Source organism: Taudactylus pleione, unplaced genomic scaffold (assembly GCF_031769625.1).
Source record: "Taudactylus pleione unplaced genomic scaffold, aTauple2 ptg000313l, whole genome shotgun sequence".
NCBI lineage: Eukaryota > Metazoa > Chordata > Amphibia > Anura > Myobatrachidae > Taudactylus > Taudactylus pleione.
In genome coordinates, this window is record NW_028284714.1 from 3535963 (window position 1) to 3561971 (window position 26009).

Consider the following 26009-nt stretch of genomic DNA (forward strand, 5'->3'; position numbering starts at 1 on the left):
ACCCCGGGGGTTTGGTGGCGGTTTTGCAGCGGTTTCTAAATGACAGCCCTGTTCTATTCTATTATAAAATGTGTTTGTTCATGGCAGTTTTGCAGCGGTTTTGGTCTTAGTAAATCTGCAGATAGCATAACCGCCGCCAAACCACAGTCAAAACACATTTTAGAATAGAATAGAACAGGGCTGTCATTTAGAAACCACTGCAAAACCGCTACCAAACCCCCGGGGTTTAGAAAAGAATAGAAACCGCCGTCAAACCACCGCTTAGTAAATTTTGCCCTTAATCTGCAATAGGCATAATAATGGTCTCTAATTTTGTATCCATACCATCCTAGAGGGATGCAGCAGTTGGAATTGAAATAGTGTTCCTAGATAATCTCGCTACTATGTATGGATATTCCAATTCATCCATATCCACAACCTGTGTTGAGGGGCCGAGTCGGACACAAGTGGAAATGCAGACGGTTAAAGCGGATTTCAGCTTTCTACTCATGTACCAAAAAAAGAAATTGGCGACTGTGCATGCGTCAAATCAGACTTTAGCACACAGATGGAGTGCGCAAGCACACTGCCCGTGAAATTGGTGTTTGTTGGCGGCAACCATGCGATTGACGGAACAGTACCATCTCGTGAGAGTGGCATAAGAGTGCTGTGGGCGTGGAAATTGGCTTTGGCGCACAATCGTAGCATGTGGACGGAGATGGGACACCTGTTTCAGATGGATCTTTTGCACTCACCATGAGGTGGGTGCAAGTCCAAACACTAATCATGACAGCTGCGGCTACAGACAGAAAAACCGTGGACAGGACAGGCCTCCACATAAACTCGCACAGATTTTCAGAATACATGGGCGGATTCTCACATTAGCATAAGGAAGTAAGTGTGATACCGCGCCCATATGGAAAAGCGGTCGCAGATGCATGCGACTCAAAATCAGCCCCCGTAAGCCCTTCATCTGATGGTCTAAAGTAAAGAAAATCAACGGTTTCTTTATTTTAAGAAGTGTATCCTCAGGCATTGCATACTCAATGTCTTCAATCTTTAGAGCTTGATTTAGCCTCTCTGCTCATCAACAAATGCTGCCATCTATCTTCGCAAACCCCCTTTTTATCATATGTTTAGGCTCAATTATGCAAACCAAGGTGCATATTTTGCACTTCGAAAATGACTTCTAGTGAGTCCAATCTTACCAAGCTGACTGCTATTCAATCCATGTGATTGGGTACTCTGCACTATGATATTTCTGTCTGGTTTTCACGTGCAACAATGTAACTTAGCTCACCTTCAGCACAGGTGATCTTTGGAAGGTTGAGTTAAGGTGTGTACTCCCTAACCTTCTTTCCTTCCCTAAAGGCCCCCATACATCAGAGATGGATTGCAGCAATCGTGCAATTTGCAATCGATTGTGTATAAAAAAATTTCCCTTTTTCAATTGATTGCAGATTGCACAATTGCCACAATCGATTGAAAAAGGGAAAGATCTTATACATAATCGATTGCAAATTGCACGATTGCTGCAATCCATCTCTGATGTATGGGGGCCTTCACTTTATGGATTTGGGGTGTCCATATTAATTAGAATGTATCTTCCAGGTAGCTAATGAACTAATAACCAAAAAAAGATAGTGAGATAGTTTACATACAGTACCAATAAATAGTTTTCCCTCAATAAAGCCACTTGTGAACATGCCTTTATATACTGTATATTTGTTACCCATTAACCCTGATGACCTTGCCTTTGGCTTTATCCTTGCCCATATTGTTCTCTTTCAGGAGGTAATTATTCTGTTTCCTTTATCCCTTTTTACATAATTTTAAACTAGCATTTGCCTTTTTACATAAGGCAATTCACTGTATGTGTCAAATACAAAAAAAATGCTTCCTCCTCCATACATACTGTACATTAAGTGTCAGGGCTCCCTTGAAGGAATAGTCTTTTGGCATCTATGTGTATTTTTGTTTTTTCCCCAAGTGGATAGCATGTCCCAAAGACAGAAGCAGACCCATCTTCTCTGGAATCTAATTTGAGACGTTGAAGGTGCAGAGGATGCGGTTCCCAAGTTCTATGGGTGGTTGTTATGACATCGCAGATTAACGGCTAGGACACACATCATTGGGATTGTTACGGAATATTTATTGAGTCCTGTCCAATATCATCATTGGCACTTAGCTACAACATATCCGACAACACTGTACCAGTGTTGCCAAATTATTGATTTGTTATGTCAGTATCTATGCCTTTAGAATGTAAGCTCTCACGAGCAAGGACCTCTTCCCTCATGTGCTTCTCTTTACATTTTCTTCTACTCTTTACTCCCCATAAGGGCACCTAACACGAGACTGCCAACTCCCGGCTGCATATTGCGATTGCTTTAATCGCTATTGCAGCAATGTATATAAATCGTGTCCTTGCCCTGCACTGTAATGTACTGTAAGTTACTTGTTTCTTGTTTACTTAGTTGTATGTACTATGTAAGGTGCTACGGAACACTTGTGGCACCATATAAATAAAGGAGCATAATAATAATATGTCTCTTCAAGTTGCCAACTACAGTATTCCTTTAACAATGCATTCTGGGCCTGATTCAGAGCGCTCGCTCTGAATCAGGGCCCTCCTTCACTTTTTTAGAGCGGGCGTCCTGGCCGCTCGCATAGCTGTGGGTGACCATCCACAGCTATAGCGAGCGGCCAAAGAGATGGTCGCATGCAACGAGACCCTTGAGGTAGGGTCTCGTCTGCCGCAAGCCCAGGAGTGCTTTTGGCTCTATCAGAGCCAAAAGCACTCTCACTGACATCACTCGTGATGTCAGTGGGGCCGGCCCCAGACGGTAGGCGTCTGGCCAGCCACGCCCCCCGGCACGCCCACCAAAGGGGACGTGCTGTCACTCACCATCGACAGCACGCCCCCTTTGGTGCGAGACCCTCGCGCATGCGCACGACGGAGATGGCTCCCTCGTGCGCATGCGCACTTGGCCAACATCGAGCCGCTTGCGAGCGCTCAGCGCTCCTGAGCGGGTCTGAATCAGGCCCTCTGTCTCTTCCCGTTATGTAGCCCAGTGGTTCCCAAACTGTGCGCCACGGCACCCTGGGGGTGGCTGCAAATGAAGATTAGAGTCACATGGAGGGTGCTACAAAGGGAGACACATGGAGGGGGCTGCAGAGGGAAACACATGGAGGACGCTGCACAGGGAGACACATGGAGGGTGCTACAAAGGGAGACACATGGAGGGGGCTGCACAGGGAAACACATGGAGGGGGCTGCACAGGGAGACACATGGAGGGTGCTACAAAGGGAGCCACATGGAGGGGGCTGCACAGGGAAACACATGGAGGGGCCTGCACAGGGAGACACATGGAGGGTGCTACAAAGGGAGCCACATGGAGGGGGTTGCTCAGTGAAACACATGGAGGGGGCTGCTCAGGGAGACACATGGATGGGGCTGCACAGGGAAACACATGGAGGGGGCTGCACAGGGAAACACATGGAGGGGGCTGCACAGGGAGACACATGGAGGAGGGGTTGTAATGAGAGACACATGGAGAAGGGGGTTGCAATGAGAGACACATGGAGGAGGGGGCTGCATTGAGAGACACAAGGAGGAGGACACATTTTGGTGCATAATGTTTTTATTTTGTTCTTATTCTTGTTAATGAGTGCTGTAAATTGTTTGTTGAAAAAAAAAATATATATATATATATATATATATATATATATACACATTCTTTGTCTTGGATTTATTTGTATTATTTTTGTAAAAAGTTATAAGTATTTCTGCCCTGACGTAAATACTAATTACGTTATATTGACCCATCTACTTTAAAAAAGGGACCACTCGGTAATTATTTTGGCTTGGGGTGCCTTGAAAAAATCTTGGAGACCCTAAGGGTGCCTTGAACTGATAGAGTTTGGGAACCACTGAAGTAGCCTCATGTTGGTTTTTAATTCCCACTGTGCTACTGTTCCTTCTATTGCAGTGGTTCTCAAACTCAGGGCCTGATTCAGAGCCGGACGCTATTTGCGCTCGCTCGTTCAGAAAAAGGGGCCGGCTATTTAAATTGAGCGCTCGCTCTTTGCGGTCTGTTGACGCCTCTATGTCTGAGCGAGCGAACGAAACATGCGCTCTCTATTTTGTAAAGACGCCCCCTGGCTGCTCGCATCCTACGTCATCTCCGCTATTTATTAGATTAATCGAGTACATCGAAAGGCGTCTGAACTGCTCGCAGTGCTTGTGGTTGGATTTTCCTACCGCAATCATGCGAACAGTTCAGGCTAAGAAACAACCAAGTGACGTGGTCGATGACGCTGCTTTGTTAATTACGCACACCCTTAAAACTCCCGTTTTGACCGTTTGGCACGCCTGCGTTCGGATCTCCACTCCCCGTTTTCAAGCACCTTCCCCTGTTACCACCCACAAACGCCTCATCCTGTCACTCAAATTAGCAGGCACTTGCTATTTTGCGAGCGCTCGATTTCCGACCGCAATGACTGGTTGGCGCATGCGCATTACGACCCATAACCATGCGCAGTTGTGCGAACATCGCTCGGAGCGAACGAGCGGCCGCTTACGAGCGGCTCTGAATGAGGCCCTCAGTCCTCAGGACCCAACACAGTTCACATTTTCTAGGTCACCCAGCAGCTGCACAGGTGTAGTCTTTACTCACTGACACAATTTAAAAGATCCACAGGTGGAGCTAATTATTTCACTTGCGATTCTGTGAGGAGACTTGGAAAACATGCACTGTTTGGGATCCTGAGGACCGAGTTTGAGAACCTGTGATCTATTGCTTGCTTGAGAACCAGACCCCACCTGACTCAGACCAACAATATCTAACCTGACCTCTGTTATTGTGTACCCGACCAGTCTTGACCATGACTTCCACTGCTATATTTGGCTCCCTTACTGTGTATCAGACATTAGGCCGTGGTCTTTACATTTTACTCCTGAAGACTTAAGCACATCCTACTTCTAAACATTACATGGAGTACCATACTTTTACATCCAGGTCCTGCTTGTGCCAAGCCTGTATCTTATAGCTCCACCTACTATTATTAGTACACTGTTAAGTATCTTCAGAGAGTGGACACCACCAAATGGGGTCCATCATCCTTAGTTACTACACTTGTTGGTGCTACTTCATGACACTATGAAACTCCCCATGCTTACCTTCACCTCCGATAACATGATTAGAGAGGACTTCTACGCAAGATTAGCATACACATATCCTGAATGGATGACTAGGAGACTAAGGAGCTCATTCAGACCCGCTCGCTATATGCGTTCTTTCACACCGAGTGTAAGCAAATTTGGCTAAGTAACGGCAGGTGATCACACGGCAAGGCATAAGCACAGCCACTATGTCTTGGCGTGCGATCACTTTGTGTATGCAGACGCCCACCAGCCTGTCTTAAGATGCCCACTAGCGCACGTCATCCCCAGGAAGTGTATGCAAGCATCGGTACATCGGGTACCATCGGAAGCGAACGCATCACTTGAGGTTGACTATACCCTGCCTCAAGCACTGCGATCACTTCGGTGTAAAAAACAGCCAGTTGACGTGTACAATGATGCTTCCTTTTAATTATGCACGCCTCTGAAACAGCGCTGTGACACGCGTGCGTTCACACCTCCACTCCCCCGTTTCTAGTGGCCTGCTCCTGTTACCACCCACAAACGGCTTCTCCGGTCACTCACTCTGCAGGGCAGTCTATGTGCAACGAGCGAATGCTTCCCGATCTTTCGCACTGGTTTGCGCACGCGCGATGCATACACATGCGCAGATTGCAAACATCGACAAGCTATGAGCGAACGCTTCTTAGCGTCCGGGTCTGAATCAGGTCCTAAGTCCCAGCCTAGCAAGAAATATGTCCTCTACACCTATTTTTCTCAAACCAATGCATCTTTCCAATATTTTTGGTCCATCTTACAAATCCTTGCCCTGGGCTGGAAGTGCACTTGCGCAGATCGAGACACACTATGAGACACTAAACTGTAAAATTATCTACAATGATTATTATACTGCAATCTCACCTGTCCATGCAATGGATCATCACTTCCCTCCTGCTCTGAAGAGAAACTTTCATCTTCATCTTCTGAATAATTTTCAATATCTGGAGAACGATCTGAGTACAAAATAAACATGTGATTTAAAAGTAAAATCTGATCATTACTCATTTATGTAAATATTAATGTCCATTCCATCTAGGTATCATCATTCCAAATGGTTTTATTAAAAATACATAGTGTCCTGGACACAAAATTAAGTAAATTTGACTTCACAAAATCACAGAATAAAAAAATTAAATGGCATAATATACAATCATAAAAAATAGTATAAACGTACGTATATACAAAATCATTAGGAACAGGCATAAAAATAAAGCATAAAATAAAATGAAAAAGTGTTACTAATTTTGTAGTTGCAACGCATTTCACAGATAGGCCTGCTTCCTTAAGGTGTCTACACACTTAGCGATATTTTACACGATTTGTCCGATTCTGACGCATCGTCATTACAAATCGTGTAAAATATACCCAAATGTCCACTCACGATCACGCAGGTTGTACATCGCATCTGCAGATCTGCCGTGCTGTAGGGCAGATCTGACAATCTCAGTCGCGATGCACTGGAATAGTTAGGAGGCACAAAAGATCATTTGTCACATTGGACAGTTTTTAACATCAAATCGTGCCCATGACTGCCGGGGAGCTGCTGGGGAGAATTCAAGTGGAAGTTGGACACGATGTCGGGTCGTGAGCACATCGCTAAGTATGTAGGCACCTTTAGGTAGTGCAATATAATACACACAATAACAAACAACAATAATCCCAAATTCCCTTTAAAACAGTGGGCATGTTTAGACAAAGAAAAAAAAAACAGTATATGAATCTTTGGCCAGAAGAATCTTGCCGTATTTATTGACAGATGTAAACTTAGTGTAGTCTTCCTTTGCTTCCCCAGTTCAAGTTAGCCTTATATGCAAAATTCTTATTTTCTCATGCAGCATATCAGAACCAGAAGCTCTCTGGGGCTTGCGGCAACAAGACCCTAACGCAAGGGTCTCGCCGCAAGCCCGATGGTTGCGATGGTCTTGACCATCGCGACCATCATCCTGGCCACTCGCAATAGCTGTGGGTGGTCACCCACAGCTATGCGAGCGGCCGGGAAGCCGCACCAAAAAATATGAGATATGGTAAGAACTTACCCTTGTTATCTCTATTTCTACGAAGTCCATAGGGTTCCACAGGATACCTTGCGGCAGACATCCAGGCACCACAGAGTTAAAAACTTCTCCATCCTCCCAGGATGCACTGGGGTCCCTCTCCTATACACCGCCCCCAAGCCTCAGGCACTCCGTTTTCGTCGGTGCCTGGCCGAAGTAAGATGTACCGTACAGAGTGGGGGTCTGCACGGCCCCTGAAGTTCTTCAATGCAGCTGTGGCTGCACATCTAACGAGCAGACAGCATGGACAGTCTGTATTGACGTCCATGTCGTCGCTCCTACACCCCGCTGGTACCAGAACGCCGGTACTGATCCGCGGATGTTGGTGGGAGACTGGGGTCACAGCTAGCGGTGGCCTCGGTTGCCCGGACTGTGGCCGGATTTACGGGGGTTCAGGTAAGCGGCAAGGTCCCGCGGTGGGTCCCAGCCGAATAGCACAGTCCTTAGTCCCCAGGCAGGGGGCTCCCTGGGGACTGGCTGCAGTGTGGAACCAGGCTACTGATCCCTGCACTTTCCACTACCCCCTTGGACTGAGGACTGGACAGAAACAGTAAATGTCCAGCATCCCAGGTTAAATGCATGCCAGGGGAGCGCGCTTTCCCTGCTAAGCAGCCGACGCCTCCCCCACTGCACACGGCCTCTCCACAAGGTGGTTAGGCATCTGCATGCGCTCCGCCCCCGGACCAGCCCTCCCTCTGCTCCTTGGTGGCCATTTTAATACATGTGGCAAACGCTGCTGGAAGCTGTTAACGCGGGCATCGTGGTCTGGGTCCCCCTGCATACCTCTCCTCCGGTGCAAGGTCAGTGTATGCAGCCCTGTTTCCTACCAGGCTGAGGTCTGGTTAGTTGATGAAGCGCAGATACTGCAGGGTTTTCAATATTCTGCATTGTATGTGACTTTGGGCTAGCGCTGCTGTCTGTTACTTTCACTTTCACATACTGTCAGCTAATTTCCCTATCCCTTTCTTCTTCTCTGCTAACAAGCCCTTGCGGTGCGGTGTTGCAAGGGGGATTTATACCTCACTATACAACTTGTTGTGAAGTGCGGTGGTCACATACAGCTCCGGGTCACACACTCAGTATGTCTGACAGTGAGCTGTGAAAACACTTGACCAGTGATGTCAGTGGGAGAGCTTCCAGCTCTATTAGAGCCAGAAGCTATCTGGGGCTTGCATCAACAAGACCCTAACGCAAGGGTCTCGCCGCAAGCCCGATGGTCGCGATGGTCTTGACCATCGCGACCATCATCCTGGCCACTTGCAATAGCCCACAGCTATGCGAGCGGCCGGGAGGCCGCACCAAAAAATATGAGATATGGTAAGAACTTACCCTTGTTATCTCTATTTCTACGAAGTCTATAGGGTTCCACAGGATACCTTGGGGGTATAGGCGATGGCGGCAGACATCCAGGCACCACAGAGTTAAAAACTTCTCCATCCTCCCAGGATGCACTGGGGTCCCTCTCCTATACCCCGCCCCCGAGCCTCAGGCACTCAGTTTCGTCACAAGCCATAGGCCGGAGGAGGATAAATAGAGAGAGAAGAAAGTCTGGAACACACAAGAATCACATTCTCACCAGAGGGAGACGGAAAAACCGGTGACCAAAATCACAGCCCATCTGCAGTACAGGTGCGACAGGGCGGGAGTCCTGTGGAACCCTATGGACTTCGTAGAAATAGAGATAACAAGGGTAAGTTCTTACCATATCTCATATTTTCTACTTCAGGGTCCATAGGGCATCCACAGGATACCTTGGGGATGTCCCAAAGCAGTATCCTTCAAGGGTGGGGACGCTCCTGTGCTGAGAGGAGAATACGTCGCCCGAAGGAAGCCTCCTGAGAGGCGTAGGTATCAAAAGTATAATACCGTACGAAAGTATGGACAGATGACCACATGGCCGCCTTGCAAAGCTGAACAGCTGAGGCGCAACATCTAGCTGTCCACGAAGGACCCACAGACCTAGTGGAACAGGAAGACCCTCGTGAGCAAAAGCTTCAGAGATAGCCAGTCGAATCCATCCTGCCAATGTTTCTTTAGTGGCAGGCCAACCTCTGTTATGGAAGCCATAAAGGACAAACAAAGAGTCTGACTTCCAATAGACAGAAGTGCGGTCCACATAGATTTTCAAGGCCCGCACCACATCCAAGGTGGCCTCACCAACCGAAAGGTCCGGTGAAGTAAACGATGGTACAATAATTTCCTCGTTCATATGGAAACTAGATACCACCTTTGGAAGAAACCCAGGACGAGTGCGCAGCACAGCCCTGTTTCTATGAAAAATTAGAAATGGAGGTCTACATGAGAAAGCTCCCAATACCTAAACCCTTCTGGCCGAAGCAATAGCCAGAAGGAATACAGTCTTAATGGTTAGCCATTTCAAAACCACTGACCCCAGTGGCTCAAATGGCGGTCCTTGAAGAGTCTTCAAGACCACACCCAGATCCCATGGTGCCACAGGTGGAACAAAGGGAGGCTGAATAAGAAGCACACTTTGCATAAAGGTGCGGACATCAGGAAGCATAGCAATCCTACGATGAAACCACACTGAAAGTGCAGACACCGGTACCTTCAGGGAAGCTAGGCGAAGACCCTGGTCTAAACCTGCCTGTAGGAAGGCCAGAACCCTGGACAATCTGAACACCTGAGGAGCATAACCTCTAGTGCGACACCACTGGAAGAAAGCCCACCACACTCTATGGTAGATGTTGGCAGATGAAGGCTTCCGAGCTCTCAGCATGGTGTTGACCACCGAACTGGAGAAACCTCTGGACCTCAAGAGGGCAGTCTCAATAGCCACACCGTCAAAGACAGCCGACTCAGGTCCGGATGAAGTCAAGGACCCTGAGATAGCAGGTCCTGATGTTGAGGCAACAACAGCGGAGTGTCCACTAAGAGACTCTGAAGATCCGTGTACCAGTGCCGCCTGGGCCACGCTGGAGCAATCATCAGTAGCGTGCCGCCTTCTTGCTTGAATTTGCATATCACTCGAGGAAGAAGGGGGAACGGAGGGAAGAGGTACGCATACTGGAAGGTCCATTTGACCGCCAGAGCGTCCACTAGACAAGCCTTTGCGTCTCTTGTTCTTGATCCGAACATTGGCAGTTTGTTGTTGTGTCATAAGGCCATGAGATCTATCTCTGGAAGGCCCCACTTGTTCACCAGTAGCTGACACACCTCCTGGTGAAGAGACCACTCTCCTGGATGCACGTCTTGACGGCTGAGAAAGTCTGCTTCCCAGTTGAGAACTCCTGGTATGAACACTGCTGATATTGCGGTGAGATGCTATTCCGCCCGTACTAGAATGCGGGACACCTCTGTCAGAGCCGCCTGACTGCGAGTCCCTCCTTGGCGGTTTATGTATGCCACCGTGGTGGTGTTGTCCGACTGTACCTGCACAGGTTTACCCTGCAGTACCTGTCTTGCTTGCTGGAGAGCCTTGAATACTGCCCGCAGTTCCAATATGTTTATTGGAAGAGCAGCTTCTACCGATGTCTACCTTCCCTGAAAGAAGTGTGGACCCATCACCGCTCCCCAGCCTCGGAGACTGGCATCCGTCGTCAGAAGGGCCCAGTCTGCATTCCAAAAGGGGCGGCCCTTGTTCAGGTGAGGCGTCTGTAGCCACCAGGCCAGAGATAATCGCACCTCCGGGGAAAGCACCATAGTCTGTGTCTTTATCCTTTGGGGCGACCCATTCCATCCGGAGAGGATCAGCTTCTGCAGAGGTCTTGAGTGAAACTGGGCAAACTCCACCATGTCGAACATGGATACCATGGATCCCAGTAACCTCATTGCCGAGTGAATAGACACCCGGCGACTCTGCAGGTAAAGACGGACTTTTGCCTGTAACGCAGAGATCTTTTCTCCCGTCACCAAGATCCTCTGATGTTGGGAATCCAACAGAGCTCCTAGATGGAGCATCCTCTGTGATGGTACCAGGGAGGACCAATTTATCAGCCAGCCGAGAGACTGCAATACAGAGACTGTTAGTTGCAGATGGCGCTGAAGTTTCTCTGAGGACTCCGCCAGTAACAGGAGATCGTCCAGAAAAGGTAACAGGCGGACTCCGTGCAACCGCAGGTGGGCTCCCATGACGGCCATAACTTTGGTGAACACCCGAGGTGCTGTAGCCAGACCGAAGGGCAGAGCCTGAAACTGGAAGTGGTCCTTGACCACTGCAAATCGTGGTGTGCTGGGACAATAGGGATATGCAGGTAAGCATCCTGAATATCCAGCGACACCATGAAATCCCCAGGATCAATTGCTAAAATAATGGAACGCAGGGTCTCCATCCTGAACCGAGGAACCCTCAGAAATTTGTTGAGGGATTTGAGGTTGAGTATTGGCCGGTAGGACCCATTGGGTTTCTGCACCAGAAAAAGATTGGAGTAATACCCCAATCCCTTCTGAGACAAAGGAACTGGCACTGTAACTCCATTCTGGAGCATCGAGTGCATTACCTTCTTGAGTTCTCAGGCCTTGTCCTGATTGGACGGAAGGCCCATGGTGAAAAACCGGCTGGGAGGCCTCCTGCGGAAGGAGAGGGCGTACCCCTGAGAGACCACTTCTCTGACCCATGTGTCTGAAGTGGTCAGACACCAGCTTTGGGTGAATTTTAGAAGTCGGCCTCCCACTTTGAGGTCTCCCAAAGAGTGGCCCGTACCGTCAGGCCCAAGGTTTGTCATCGGATTTGGGAGTGGGACGTCTGGTACTCCAGGTCTGCTTCCTGGGCTTTGCAGGTTTCTTGGAAGCAGTCCTCCTAGGAAAGGACTATACCCTGGGTCTGTTCTGCATTCTGTAGGGCCGAAAGGACGAAGAACCCGCTCCTGATGGGACAGTAGTGGAAAACAGACACGCAGACTTAGCTGCTGCCGAAGTATCCACAATTTTGTCTAGCTCAGGGCCAAACATCATTTCTCCATTGAAGGGTAACCCCTCCAAACCCTTTTTGGAATCAGCATCCGCCTTCCAAGAACGCAGCCACAGGATACGACGAGCCGCCACTGCTGCCGAGGAGATCTTGGACGCCATGAGGCCCATATCTAAAGCTGCCTCATTAATGAAGGTAGCTGAGTACCTTAAATTACCCACCAACTCCACCTGACGAGTCTGGGTCCAGGGATGCCTCCAAGGTATCAGCCCAGTGCTCCATAGCTCTTGCCACCCAGTACACGGCCAAAGCCGGTCTGGACACGCCTCCTGCAAGGGAATAAATCATTTTCAAATATATTTCTACCCTGCGATCCGTTGGATCCTTTAAGGAGGACATAGAGGGCATAGGCAACGCAGCACTCTTTACTAGACGTGTGAATCCACATGTGGCGGTTTATCCCGTTTTGCAAAATAATTATCTGCAAAAGGGTATGCCACTGCAAACCGTCTAGGGGGCTGGTAACGCTTACCCGGCGTTTTCCACGCCTCCTCTAAATGATCCACTAGCTGATCAGATAGGGGAAACACCGTAGCATCACTTTTAATATCCTTGAAAAAGGCATATTTTGATTTAGCTACAGGAGGAGCGTCATCCTCAATAACCAAGGCCGTGCGCACCGCACGTATGAGCCATCATCTGTCGTCACAGCATCCTGATCTTGATGAGGTTGCAGCTGACGCTTCTGCGCCCGCACAGACGACTCGCTCTTAACACCTCTGATTGCTGTTGTACTGAGGTAGACAGTGAATTAGCCCACGCAGGTTCATGGATGACCTGAGGGGGCGACAACGGGAAACTCTGAGGTACTATTAACTGTTTAGGAAACCCCTGCATAGGGGACAACACCATAGACTGCTGTGAGACCCCCATCTGGGGACACGCAGGGGTTGTCGTTAACTGGCCCACCAGGATAGTAAGTGCCGTAGCAAAACAAGCCCATGGTAGCTCCTGCACAGGTGTAGTGACAGAATTCGGCCGTGCCAACCGCAGGCACGCCTTACATAATCCATCAGAGTTACCATCACCCTCTGCCAATGGTACCTTGCATACAGTACACTTAGGCGGAATAGGGAAATCGTGCTCACTGTCAGACATACTGAGTGTGTGACCCGGAGCTGTATGTGACCACCGCACTTCACAACAAGTTGTATAGTGAGGTATAAATCCCCCTTGCAACACCGCACCGCAAGGGCTTGTTAGCAGAGAAGAAGAAAGGGATAGGGAAATAGCTGACAGTATGTGAAAGTGAAAGTAACAGACAGCAGCGCTAGCCCAAAGTCACATACAATGCAGAATATTGAAAACCCTGCAGTATCTGCGCTTCATCAACTAACCAGACCTCAGCCTGGTAGGAAACAGGGCTGCATACACTGACCTTGCACCGGAGGAGAGGTATGCAGGGGGACCCAGACCACGATGTCCACGTTAACAGCTTCCAGCAGCGTATGCCACATGTATTAAAATGGCTACCGAGGAGCAGAGGGAGGGCTGGTCCGGGGGCGAAGCGCATGCAGATGCCTAACCACCTTGTGGAGAGGCCGTGTGCAGTGGGGGAGGCGCCGGCTGCTTAGCAGGGAAAGCGCGCTCCCCTGGCATGCATTTAACCCCTGGGACGCTGGACATTTACTGTTTATGTACAGTCCTCAGTCCCAGGGTGTAGTGGAAAGCACAGGGATCAGTAGCCTGGTTCCACACTGCAGCCAGTCCCCAGGGAACCCCCTGCCTGGGGACTAAGGACTGTGCTATTCGGCTGGGACCCACCGCGGGACCTTGCCGCTTACCTGAACCCCCGTAAATCCGGCCACAGTCCGGGCAACCGGGGCCACCGCTAGCTGTGACCCCAGTCACCCACCAGCATCCCCGGATCAGTACCGGCGTTCTGGTACCAGCGGGGTGTAGGAGCGACGACATGGACGTCAGTACAGACTGTCCATGTTGTCTGCTCGTTAGATGTGCAGCCACAGCTGCATTGAAGAACTTCAGGGGCCGTGCAGACCCCCACTCTGTACGGTGCATCAGACTTCGGCCAGGCACCGACGAAAACTGAGTGTCTGAGGCTTGGGGGCGGGGTATTGGAGAGGGACCCCAGTGCATCCTGGGAGGATGGAGAAGTTTTTAACTTTGTGGTGCCTGGATGTCTGCCGCCATCGCCTATACCCCCAAGGTATCCTGTGGAACCCTATGGACCCTGAAGTAGAAAAAAAAAAGCCATGATTCAGAGCGAGCATCTGTCTCTGAATCAGGCCCACTGTTCGCTGCTAAAGGCAACGCACAGCCACTAAGTTAGAAATAAAAAAAAGATTACAAGTAAAAACAAAAGCTACCTACAAGAGCTGCAAAGCAGCCCCTCCAAAAAGTGCCCTACGCCTCAGGCACTTAAAGAACACTGGAACTGTGGGATTGCAGGGAGGAGGAGCTTTTTAAAGCTACAGTTTCATTTAAGTGCCAGCTACAGTCCCAACCTAAAATCCCACTGTTCAGTGTTCCCCAGCCTTGCTGAAAGAGAAATACTCTTTTCTCATTCGCCCATACTTGGGAGGGGGGTTGATTTATATGCTTTACCAGGGCTGGACTGGCCATATGGCACTTCTGGCAGATGCCAGAAGGTCTGATGGCCATATGGGCCGGTCCGGCCAAGCGCAGGCTTACCCGGCAGCGCCGCCTCCCAGGCGGCACCATGCTCGGGGTGGTTTAATTTGCGTAATGAAGTCATGGCGCGGCTGACGGCTGTGTGTGAGAAGCATGATCGGGGCATTGGGAATATGGGTGGGTGGTCGGCCCGACGCTATTCTGACAGCTCCTGTGAGCTGGAGACGTGTAGGCCTGCCCGGCAGCACCGCGTCCCATTCGGCACTTCGCTCAGGTAAATGTTATGTGCGGCCGTGTCATTACGTAGTGAAGTCATTACACAGCCCTGTAACAACGTGGCATGGTATGAGATTCGTGGCGGGGGTAATCTGGGAGTAATGGCAGACGGCCAGAGGCAATTCTGACAGCTGCTGTGAGCTGGCTGCAGGGCTGCTCGGCTGCACTTTTCTCAGGCCAGGAGATGACAAAGTCTCGTCGGACCTTACAGCTTCCCCGACGTGGGCAGCGTCAGGCCTGTTCAGGCATGGTCAGGAGGAGACCAACGGCGGCCGTAGAAAGTGGGGAAGCCAGCAACAGCCGGACCAGAATCAGCCTCCCTAGGCGAAGGTGAGTTGCTGGGGGAGAGCATAATGTTCAAAGAGGCATTACTGGTTCAAAGGGCATTACTGTGTGGCATAATGTTCAATGGGCATTAAAATTGTCTACTGTGTGGCATAATGTTCAAAGGGGCATTACTGTGTGGTGTAATGTTCAAATGGGCATTACTGTGAGGCATACTGTTCAAAGGGACATTAATGTGTGGCATAACGTTCAAATAGGCATTACTGTGTGGCATAATGTTCAAAGTGCATTAAAATTGTCTACTGTGTGGCATAATGTTTAAAAGGGCATTACTGTGTGGCATAATGTTCAAAGTGGCATTACTGTGTGGTAAAATGTGCTCTAGGGGGCATTACTGTGTGGCATAATGTGTTCTAGGGGGCACTACTGTGTGGCATAATGAGAATAAAAACTTTTATAAGTACTATTGTGTGGTCGCTCTCCCTGCTTCGATTATGGATGGGGGCACCAATGCTCTTTATGTACACAAGGCACCAAATTTGTAGTAATGGCTCTGTTTTGGTGTGCACAGACGTGTTGTCCTCTGCGTTTAGCATTCCTGCCCTAAAAAAAATCCTAAAGTGAACACTGGGCCTCATTCAGCAAGGATCGCTGATGCGATTACGGCTGCAATCATGCAAAGAAGGTATGCTGCGAAAGTATGCTAACAACTGCAATCGCAAAGCACTTGGACGAACAACATGCAGGCGTCCACTTCCCCTTTCACACATTCGTAATACCTTGCAATCCAGCCAAAACATCGGTAACATCGAAGTACATCGGAACCACTCTCACAAATAAGGCAGGTATGGTCCTACAACTAAATTGCTAACTTTCCTGCACGAAGAGAGAGCTCATGCTGCATATGCCATCGCAATGGCTAATTTATGCATGCCCCTGCAACGACGTTCAAACGCCCTGGGACGCCTACGTTTCTCCGACCACCCGCTGTCACCACTCTCAAACGGTACATGTCAATTCCTCTACGATGGGTCTGCGTAGTCCCGATCGCAGTGAGGCATCCGCGTATGTGCACTGCGATGCATACACATGCGCAGTACGCAACAATCACCCATCTGCGTATGCTTTAACAGCTGCTATCCTTGCTGAATGAGGCCCACTATCTAATCCTTTACAACTGCTAAGCTAGGGCTTGGTCAACTGGGAAAATGCCTTCTCTTTTATTTGTGTGTGACCTAGTTTTCCTGCCGCTAAAACAGCATCCCCTCAGCCTTCTCCACCTGCGGGTGGGAAAAGTTGTGTTCGATCACCACTAGGTGAATAGACACCGTGCGCATGCATAATGGGCTATACTACATGGGGCACTGTATAAGGGGCACTACTGCAGGAAGCACTGCATAATGGGCATTATTACAGGGGGAATTGCATAAGGGGTTCTACTACAGGGGGCATTGCATAAGGGACACTACTACGGGGGTGAGACATAAGGTCATGCTCCTGCAAATGTCATACCAATGGCGTGCACACAAAAATGAGGCATGGCATTGTGCCAGCCAGGCCACGCCCCATTTTTGCACGCGCATGATATCGGCTCTTTAACTTGACTACAGAAATTTTTTGGCTCTTTGCCTCTCACTGGTTGGCCACCCCTAAGATAGACTAAGATGTGGGAGGAGTCAGGACCAGTAAGGGGAGGAGTCTATGCCTGTTGCTGATGTGAGGTGGGCCTGTGTGCTGTAAATGCCAGGGCCTATTTTTAGTCCCAGCCCGGCCGTCTGCTGTATTTTTGAACTTTCTAAAACTTTCTAAGGCTACTTTCCTTAAAATTTCCCAAAGAGGAAAACTCGGAAGAATCTTCATTGCTGGGACAGCTGTATATCGACAAGAAGAGATTGTTACATGCTAGTGAACACAAATGGCGGCAAGCCATCAATTACAAGAAGAGATGATGGCAATTGCAATTCATACATTTCCCACAGACAAAAGAAATTCTGAACTTGTGTTTATATTAATGGATGACCAAACCACAGCAGAAGAGGTGTCCATCGACCTTGTAAAGTGGGCCGTGAACCATTCAGGAACTGGAGCACCTTCCAAAACATAGGCTTGGCGAATAGTAGAAATGACCCATTGTGCAGCATTGTTGACTTAGGAAGTCGATAGACCGAAATTGATGGGACATGATGTTTCATCCAACATGGTAATTTCCTGCTTCGCCAGATGACTCCTGGTTGTCCCCTTTGAGGTTGATGTAAGTCACCACAATCACGTTGTCTAACTTTATCTGTATGTTCATGCTGCTCAGGAAACCTGGGCTCATTTGAAAGCAGTTCCAAATGCCCCGGATCCAAGTGAAATTGTTACAGTCCCCAACCCTACATATTGGAGTTTAGTCCCAGATGGAGAAGGGACACACCTCACTGAGGTTTTGCATTTTAGCCACTACAGCAGTGATTGCTGGACTCATTGGAACAGACAGGATATCTGGAATGTCAGGATAGGGTTGGACCTCGACCACTGGGCCAAGATTTATATCTGGAAGGGTGTGAATGGAAGCGGGTAAACTTTACAGCTTTTAAACAAGAAAGCATCCACCCCAACAGTTTCACACACTAAAGGATGGAAACTAGCTTGAGACTCAACATCTTGTCCGCAGTTTGGACCGCATGCATTTTCTCCTCTAAAAGTAAAACCTTCTGCCAGCTGGTGTTGAACAGTGACCCTTGAAGACCATGTACACTTCCAAAGTCACCAACATGAGAGGCAGGTGGATCTGGAGAAGTTGGTTTGATGAGGATGTCTCAAAATAGACCTTTACACCTTTGGATCTAAACAAAGCCGCCATAACAGTCATTACTTTGGTGAATATTCTGGGTTGCGGCCATTCCCCAATGAAAACCTAAGAAGTTTGTGATGGCTCTGCCATATAAGAATATGAAGGTATGCTTGCTTGATGTCCAGTGAAGCGAGTGACTAAAACCTTCAACGGAACTGATCATTGAGTAAATGGATTCCATCTGGAATATTCCCACCCACAAGTGAAAGTTTAGACCTTAGAGATTTTAGATGGGCCTGAAGGTCATGTCTGGCTTTTAGTCTAGGAACAGATGTGAATAATAGCCGCAACCGTGTTGTTCTCTGAGAACTGGATCAGTCACCCTAGATGCTAGCCTTCATAAGGGCCAATATTCTGATCGAGCTTCTCATTTCGAGAATCTTGTAAGCAGAGCTCCAGTAAGATACAGAAAGTATTCTCTGACGATACTGTTAATCCACAGGAGAGTCTGGGTGGGATGGGATGCCATCATGCTGAAGGCTACTCTTTTGGTCCTAGGCGTTTGTCTGAACATGCCTGACTTACCCTCTGGGGATCTTCCATAGAAGTGTTGCTCTGGCCCCCTGGCAAAGTAACCTCTCCCCTAGCCTGAGTGCTAAAAGGAATTAAACCTGCGATCTATGGACTTGGGGCTGTTCCGTCTGTGACCTAAGAATTTATCTTGTCCAGCTCTGGCACAAAAAAGATTATCCTGCAAAGGGTAGCATCTCCAGAATGTCTTTGACCTCATATCCAATTCCCAAGAATGTAACCAAATGGTGCAACTGGCAGCAACACACAAGATAGAGGTTTTTAAAGAGGTCCAGACCTGGATCCAGGGCAGCATCACCAACCTATTTCCTAGTATGATCAACCAAGGGCAACTATTCAGGCCAGGGCAACCCAGATTAAATACCTGTGTTGAATAAGGTGGACACTAAAAAGATTTTTGGTACTCAACATTAAATCTGTTTTCCTTAATTCATTGTGGGGGCACTGTAATAACATAGGATGTACAGTGCATTCTCCCAGGGGAAGGCACAATCTGCAAACTATTTTATATGATTTTAATGAACTCATAAGATAGTTACTATACACTGAACGAGACAAACACTCAAACAAAAGAGTGGAAACATAAAAAGAGATTAAGAGAGAAAGGGAGGGAACGTGGTGTCCCAGAGATGAATTAAGAAAAACAGATTTCAGTGAGTACCAAAAATCCTCTTTACTCTGGCATTCAAACAGAGGAATAGTGGAGTACCATAGGGACATACCACAGATACCCTTAAGAGAGGGAACACACTATGGCTGCATACAAAATTTTATGCCCAAAACTTGCATCTCTGGCTACAAAAACATTACTTTTGTACAATTTTGTATGGACAGATGATCAGGTGGCCGCATGGCCTAACTGCTCCACAGAAACACTGTGCCGTGCTGCCCAAGTGGCGCTCACCAATCTGGTAGAATGGACCACCTGTCAATCAGGAATATGTACCCCTCTGAAACATCGGTGCCAGATGGTCGCTGTGATCCACCTAGCACACATACTACTTGGTCGCTGGCTAACCTCACTTGTGTGCATCATAGAGACCAAGAACCTGTCATTGTTATGGAATGTAATAATTCTATCCACATAGATCCTCTGATTTTGGACGTAATCAAGAAGACAAAGAGAATGGCCACTGCCAGAGGCCATGTTTTCACCCAATGCAAGAAACACAATTTCTGATACGAAGGAGTGCCCTATATTGATGAAAAGTCATAAACAGGGACCAACAAGAATGGGCTACTAACTCCGAAAAGTATCTGGCAGAAGAAATGGGCAGCAAAAATGAAACCTTCCGGGTCGGAATATTAAGATTCATGAAATACAAAAAGTTTGATGTTTTGTTTCTAAAGGAACCAAGTTAATATCCCATGGGACAACCGAGGGAACATAAGGCGGCTAGATATGGAGTACTCCAAGAAGAATGGTCTGAACTCCTGCAAGAATGACAAGAAGAACTAACTTGAATAAGGACATGTGGACCCATTTGCTTTCACGCCATGTAGATTGAAATCTTCTAAACACAATGATAACTTTTTATAAAACACTGCTTTCTGGTAATTCATCATGGTTTCAATTATCTGATTGAACAACCCCTTAGCTCGGAGGATTCAAAGCCATGTAGTCAAAGCCAACTGAGCTATGTCCTGATGGAGAAATGGGCACTGGCTGAGTTCAGGTTGGATGGGGAATCGCCGAAGTGTTTCCATCGCTGTGCTGAGGACGTTGGCGTACCACTACTCAGCATATTGGCATACCAATACCGTTTTGGCTAATGCAGATACCTCATGCACGTCCCGCAGAATGTCACCGAGAGGCCATAGAGTCCATCTCCACAAGATCCCTGGAGACAAAAGCCCAGCATCACCAACCCTACAGACTATGGGCCTGATTCAAACCTGGACGCTAAGAAGCGTTCGCTCGTAGCTGCTGATGGTTCGCATGTGTGCATGCATTGCAGTGCGCATGCGCGACCCAGTCACTGCGATCGGGATTCATGCGCTCGTAGCACATTGACTGAGCGCTACCTTGAGTGACAGATTGTGCCGTTTGTGGGTGGCAACAGGGGAAGCTGCTTGTGAACGGGGGAGTGGTGGTGCGAACGCAGGCGTGTCTGAGCGTCAAAACGGTGTTTAAAGGGCGTGCATAATTAGCATTGAGGGCGTCATTGTACACGTCACCTGGTTGTATTTCAGTCAGCACTGATCGCAATGCTTGTGGTGGGGTAGGAGCAACCTCAAGAGCTGCGTGCAGCTCCGATGGCTCTCGATGTTACTGATTAATCATACACTTCCTGGAGATGACGTGTGTTAAGAAAGGAAAGTGGGTGTCTTTATACACCAGCGTTCGCTCACTGCCGTCACTCTCTAAGACATAGAGGGCGTCCTTACGCCACACAGTGCGATTGCGGAATTTGCATACCCAGACCCTTTTGGCAGCGAGCGATCGCGCCTTAGCGTCCGGGTCTGAATCAGGCCGTCTGTTCGTGGTCAAAATGGTTCAATGCCAGTCTTACAGGGGCACACCCAGGCCTAGGCTGCATCTTCTGAGTCAACAAGGCAGGAACTGACAGGGTTGTATATGACAATTTAAATTCTTGAATGGCCAAGTTGGGATTCGCTGCAGCTGAAACATCCGCAAGTATAATCGCAAAAATGGAATGGTCTTGACATCCACTTATAAGAGCATGATAACTGCTGGACTAAGCCTTCGGGGAAGCTTCTTGTGTCTTCCCTGAGACACAAAAGAATTGAAACCTCCATCCTCTGGTTTTTTAAAGCTTCATTGGAAGTAAAGAGCTTAACCTCCTGAAGCATCAACGATGATGGAATCCAGATCTGATTAAAAAACAACAGTAATGTCAAAAGAACACTATGGGCAAAATTTACTAAACGGCGGGTTCTAAACACCGGCGGTTTGACGGCAGGTTCTAAACCCCAGGGGTTTGGTGGCGGTTTGGCATCGGTTTCTAAATTACAGCCCTGTTCTATTCTATTCTAAAATTTGTTTTGATGGCGCTTTTGCAGTAGTTTTGCAGCGGTTTTGACCTTAGTAAATCTGCGGATAGCAAAATCACCACCAAACCGCCGGCGTTTAGAACCAGTCGCTTAGTAAATTTTGCCTTATGTGACTAACCCTTCTCCCTAGTCCACACTGTCCTCTATTGTGTGCTGTTTTCAGAACTCCAATACACATTGGGCCTGATTCAGAGCCGCTCGTAAGCGGCCGCTCGTTCGCTCCGAGCGATGTTTGCCCAACTGCGCATGCGTACGGATCGTTATACGCATTCGCGCGAACCAGTCAGTGCGGTCGAAATTCATGTGCTTGCAAAATAGCGAATGCCTGATAATTTGAGTGACAGAATGAGGCGTATGTGGGTGGTAACAGGGGAAGGTGCTTGAAAACGGGGAGTGGAGATCCGAACGCAGGCGTGCTTAAAGGTCAAAACGGGTGTTTTATGGGTGTGCATAATTAAAACAGCAGCGTCATTGACCACGTCACTGGGTTATTTTATAGCCAGAACTGCTCGCAAGATTGTGGTAGCAAAAACCAATCACAAGAATAGCGAGCAGTTCATACGCTGGTCGATGTACTCGATTAATCTAATAAATAGCGGACATGACGTAGGATGCGAGCGGCAGGGGGCGTATTTATCCAAAAAACGACCACAAGTTTTGTTCGCTCGTTCAGACCTAGAGGCGTGAACAGACCGCAAAGAGCGTACGGTTCATTTGAATAGCCACGAGCGAGCGCTAATTGCGTCCGGCTCTGAATCAGGCCCATTGTGCGAGGCTTACATTACTGGTGGTATTCGCCTGTAATAATGGCTGGCTATATGTATGTATATTATTTACAGGGGTGCTGCTTGTTAGTGGATTTCACCACTACAGCCCAGAGTGGGCCACTGATTTGTCCGTGTCCTCTGGAGCAGAGTCCATGTGGCCGATTGCTAAAGAGAAGAGTCACAGGTCCCCAGTCCTGATTAACCCTATGACCCATCCAATTGGCAGTCTAGGAACTGAGGACCTAATTCAGACCCGTTTGCTAAGGCTCGATCGCTCGCTGCTGGGCGATTGTTGCTCAGTGCGCATGCGTATAATTTGCAGTGCGTGCGCGCAAGCCAGTCTCAGCGATGGGGAATCATGCGCTCGTAGTACACAAACTGCCCGCTACTTTGAGTGACAGATAGTGCCGTTTGTGGGTGGTAACAGGGGAAGGTGCTTGTAAACGGGGGAGTGGTGTTGCGGACGCAGGCGTGTCAGGCCGCCAAAACGCAGTTTAAAGGGCGTGCATAATTAGCAAAGTAGCGTCATTGTACACGTCACCTGCATGTATTTCAGCCAGCACTAATCGCAGTGCTTGAGGTGGGGTAAGGCTACCTCAAGGGCTGCGAGCAGCTCCGATGGCTCTCGATGCTACCGATTAATCCAACAATAACAGGAGATGACGTGTGTTGCGAGAGGAAAGGGAGCGTCTTTATACACTAGCGAGCGCTCAGTGGCGTAGCTCGCTAAGACATAGAGGGCGTCCTTACGCCACACAGTGCGAGCGTCGAATTTAAATATCCGGCCCCTTTTTGGCAGCGACCGGCCGCATCTTGCGAGCAGGTCTGAATGAGCTAATGAGAGCTGGGAGCAAAAGAATGGCACTTACTAGTGCTGGATCCCATGCTCTCTATGCACAATGCTGTTAAAATAAAATAAAAAAAACAGAGAAAACACAAAAGTGCCCTATTTTATGGGCACAAATTAAAGAACTGAATACATCTGGTGGAGGGGTATAATGGTTACACATCTCTGCTTAGTTCAGATAATGCCTAAGTCCAGTACTAGCACTCTCCATACCCCAAGAAACAATATGGATGAATGAGAAAATTACCATTATTTATTTATTGGGCATGTTGGTTTGTATTGGTATTTCTTAAAATGTAACTTTTATTAGATTATAGTGAAGAAAGGGAGCACAATATTAATAAATACATTTAAAGCGAAATATGCATAACCTTGACAAAAATCAGTATGCTTCCTGGGCCAATCGTGCAGGCAAGGAGACCGGGATGGGTACGGGATTCCGGCGCTCAGGATCCTGGCAGTCAGAATCTCGACGCCTGCATCCCGACAGGGTTAGGATACCGACACTTGTCAGTAGGCATCCTAACCCTCCCACTCTCCCAATCCTAACCCTTCCTCCACGGTGCTTGAACCTAACCTTCCCCCCTAGTGCCTAAACCTAACCTCCCCTCCCCGCACCCTAAATCTAACCCTCCCCACTTAGTGCCTAACCCTAACCCTCCCCCTAGTGCCTAACCCCCTAGCCCCGCTACTTACCTTCGTGATTCCGGCGGTCGGGACGCATGCAATGGGATTCTGACAGGTGTCGGGATACTGACCGCAGACCAGGAAACCCCATCTGCTTACAAAGAAGACCCCAAATGTAATGCATGTTCCACCTAGTGTGGCTTGATATCAATACTTACAGGGTTGTGCACAAACAGGAGCTATAAGCCTCCATGATCTGCACACCAGTCTCCCAACACTACCATTTATCCTATTACTTTTAACCAGGGTGATGACACAGCAGACTCAATGCTCTGTTTTACATCAAGATCTCTCGCCTGCGAACCTCTGCTGATACCAGAAGCATCTCTAACTTTCAACCAGTACTGGCCCCATCACTCTGCACACTGACAGACAGCAGAAGCAACGGGACACTATCTGTGCTGGAAATAATGGGGGGGGTGCACTGTGCAGATGGGGAATAGAGTGCGGGGAGAGCTTGGGGGCAGTCCAAGCTTCTCTGTGCTTGCTGGGCATGCCCCCTAGTGTGAGTCCACACCCCTCCCCTGAGAGCAGCCCCCCTTTTCTAACACACGCACAGATGTGCCCTCTCTCTTGATCGGAGCCCTGCCTGTTGAATAGCCTAAAGTGAACACTAGTATCTATTCTATTTCTACAGAATTAACACCTCGCCCTGTGCAGGAATCTCTCCTCTCTTGTCTACAATAATTGTTGGTTGGAAGAACTGAAGTGTCTTCATAGGAAAGCTTTGTTCAAAAAATATTGATAGAATATGCTTAGAATGACTTACTACATATTGCGTAATGCGTTCCCATGTTAAAATAAATACATAAATAAGTAAGTAGGTGTTTGGCCATTAACAAATGGGTAATTTACATTTCTTCAGGAGCACAAATATTAAGTGTTCATCATACCAGATAATTTGGCTTTTGGTCCCTCATGATCAATTGGCTGACTAGAGAGTGAGTGGATATTTATCTCGGCAACAGGTAAAGAAACATCCTTGGCATGGCTATGAAGAGACAAGACGAGGCCGCTCTCACTGGGAAACTGTAAGACCTGAGATGAAAAGAGGGAGGAGGGCAAACATTAACTTTACATTTTTATTTGGCTGTAGCTTATGAATTTTGATCAGTCAAGCGAACAAATGTAATTGATTTTTGAATCACACACAGATCTGTTGCATGGGAACGGAGGAGCTGCACAATTATACACCTGAAAGCGGATGTCAATACCTCCTAGAGATCTGTATATATTAAATAGAAAGGGAAAACCACAGCGCTAGTGGATGAAGTGTATATATACATACACAGGTTAAATCATGAAATTAATACTTAATAATACAGTAGAGACTTGCGGGCAAAATAGATGGAAAAACAACTTATTCATATATAAAAATGTAATACATGCTTGGAGGATAGTAGCACAACCCGAATGTCCATTTAAAACAAAATGTATAGTAAATATAGTTAAATATAGTATCCACCAGTTAGTAGATTAGCTCTGTTAAATATATTGATGGAATTCAGGGCTTATTAGTGGACCTGATTCATTACGGATCGCACTGCGATTACACACACAATCGGACGATTGTTGCGCTCTGCGCATGCGTATGAGTCTACGTAGAGTCTACGCAGACCCACCGCAGGGTGATTGACAGGAAGTGTCCTTTGAGGGTGGTGACAAGGGGGGTGGTCGGCGAAACACAGGCGTGCCAGTGCGTTTGAACGCCATTGCAGGGGCATGCATAAATTATCCACTGCAATGCCATACGCAGCTCAAGTGCTCAGTGCGTGCAAAAAGGTTAGTAATTCCTGAGTAAGATCAGAGCTTGTGCGAGTGTGCATGAGGCTGCGATGGTACTTGATGTTACAGATGGTTTTGCAGTCTTGCTAAACATTACGGATGTGTGTTAGGTAAGGTGGGCGTCCCAATGTAGTGCTGCGACGGCATAGCGATCGCAATGGATTAGTATATCTTTGCAGCCAGACTGCATGTGTAATCGCAGCAGCAATCGCAGTTGCGATCCATAGTGAATCCGGCCCAGT

General features: G+C 48.1%; 1 protein-coding gene across 1 annotated transcript in view; it reads right to left on the reverse strand.

Annotated features, from left to right (window-relative positions):
• PACS1 (phosphofurin acidic cluster sorting protein 1) overlaps window positions 1-26009 on the reverse strand; it is a 115129-nt gene that overhangs the window by 72971 nt on the left and 16149 nt on the right. The window contains exons 5-6 of the mRNA XM_088442519.1: window positions 24876-25020; window positions 6027-6118 (exon numbers count right to left, since the gene is read on the reverse strand). Coding sequence (XP_088298645.1) covers window positions 6027-6118; window positions 24876-25020 — 237 coding nt within the window. The remainder of the gene's footprint in view (window positions 1-6026; window positions 6119-24875; window positions 25021-26009) is intronic.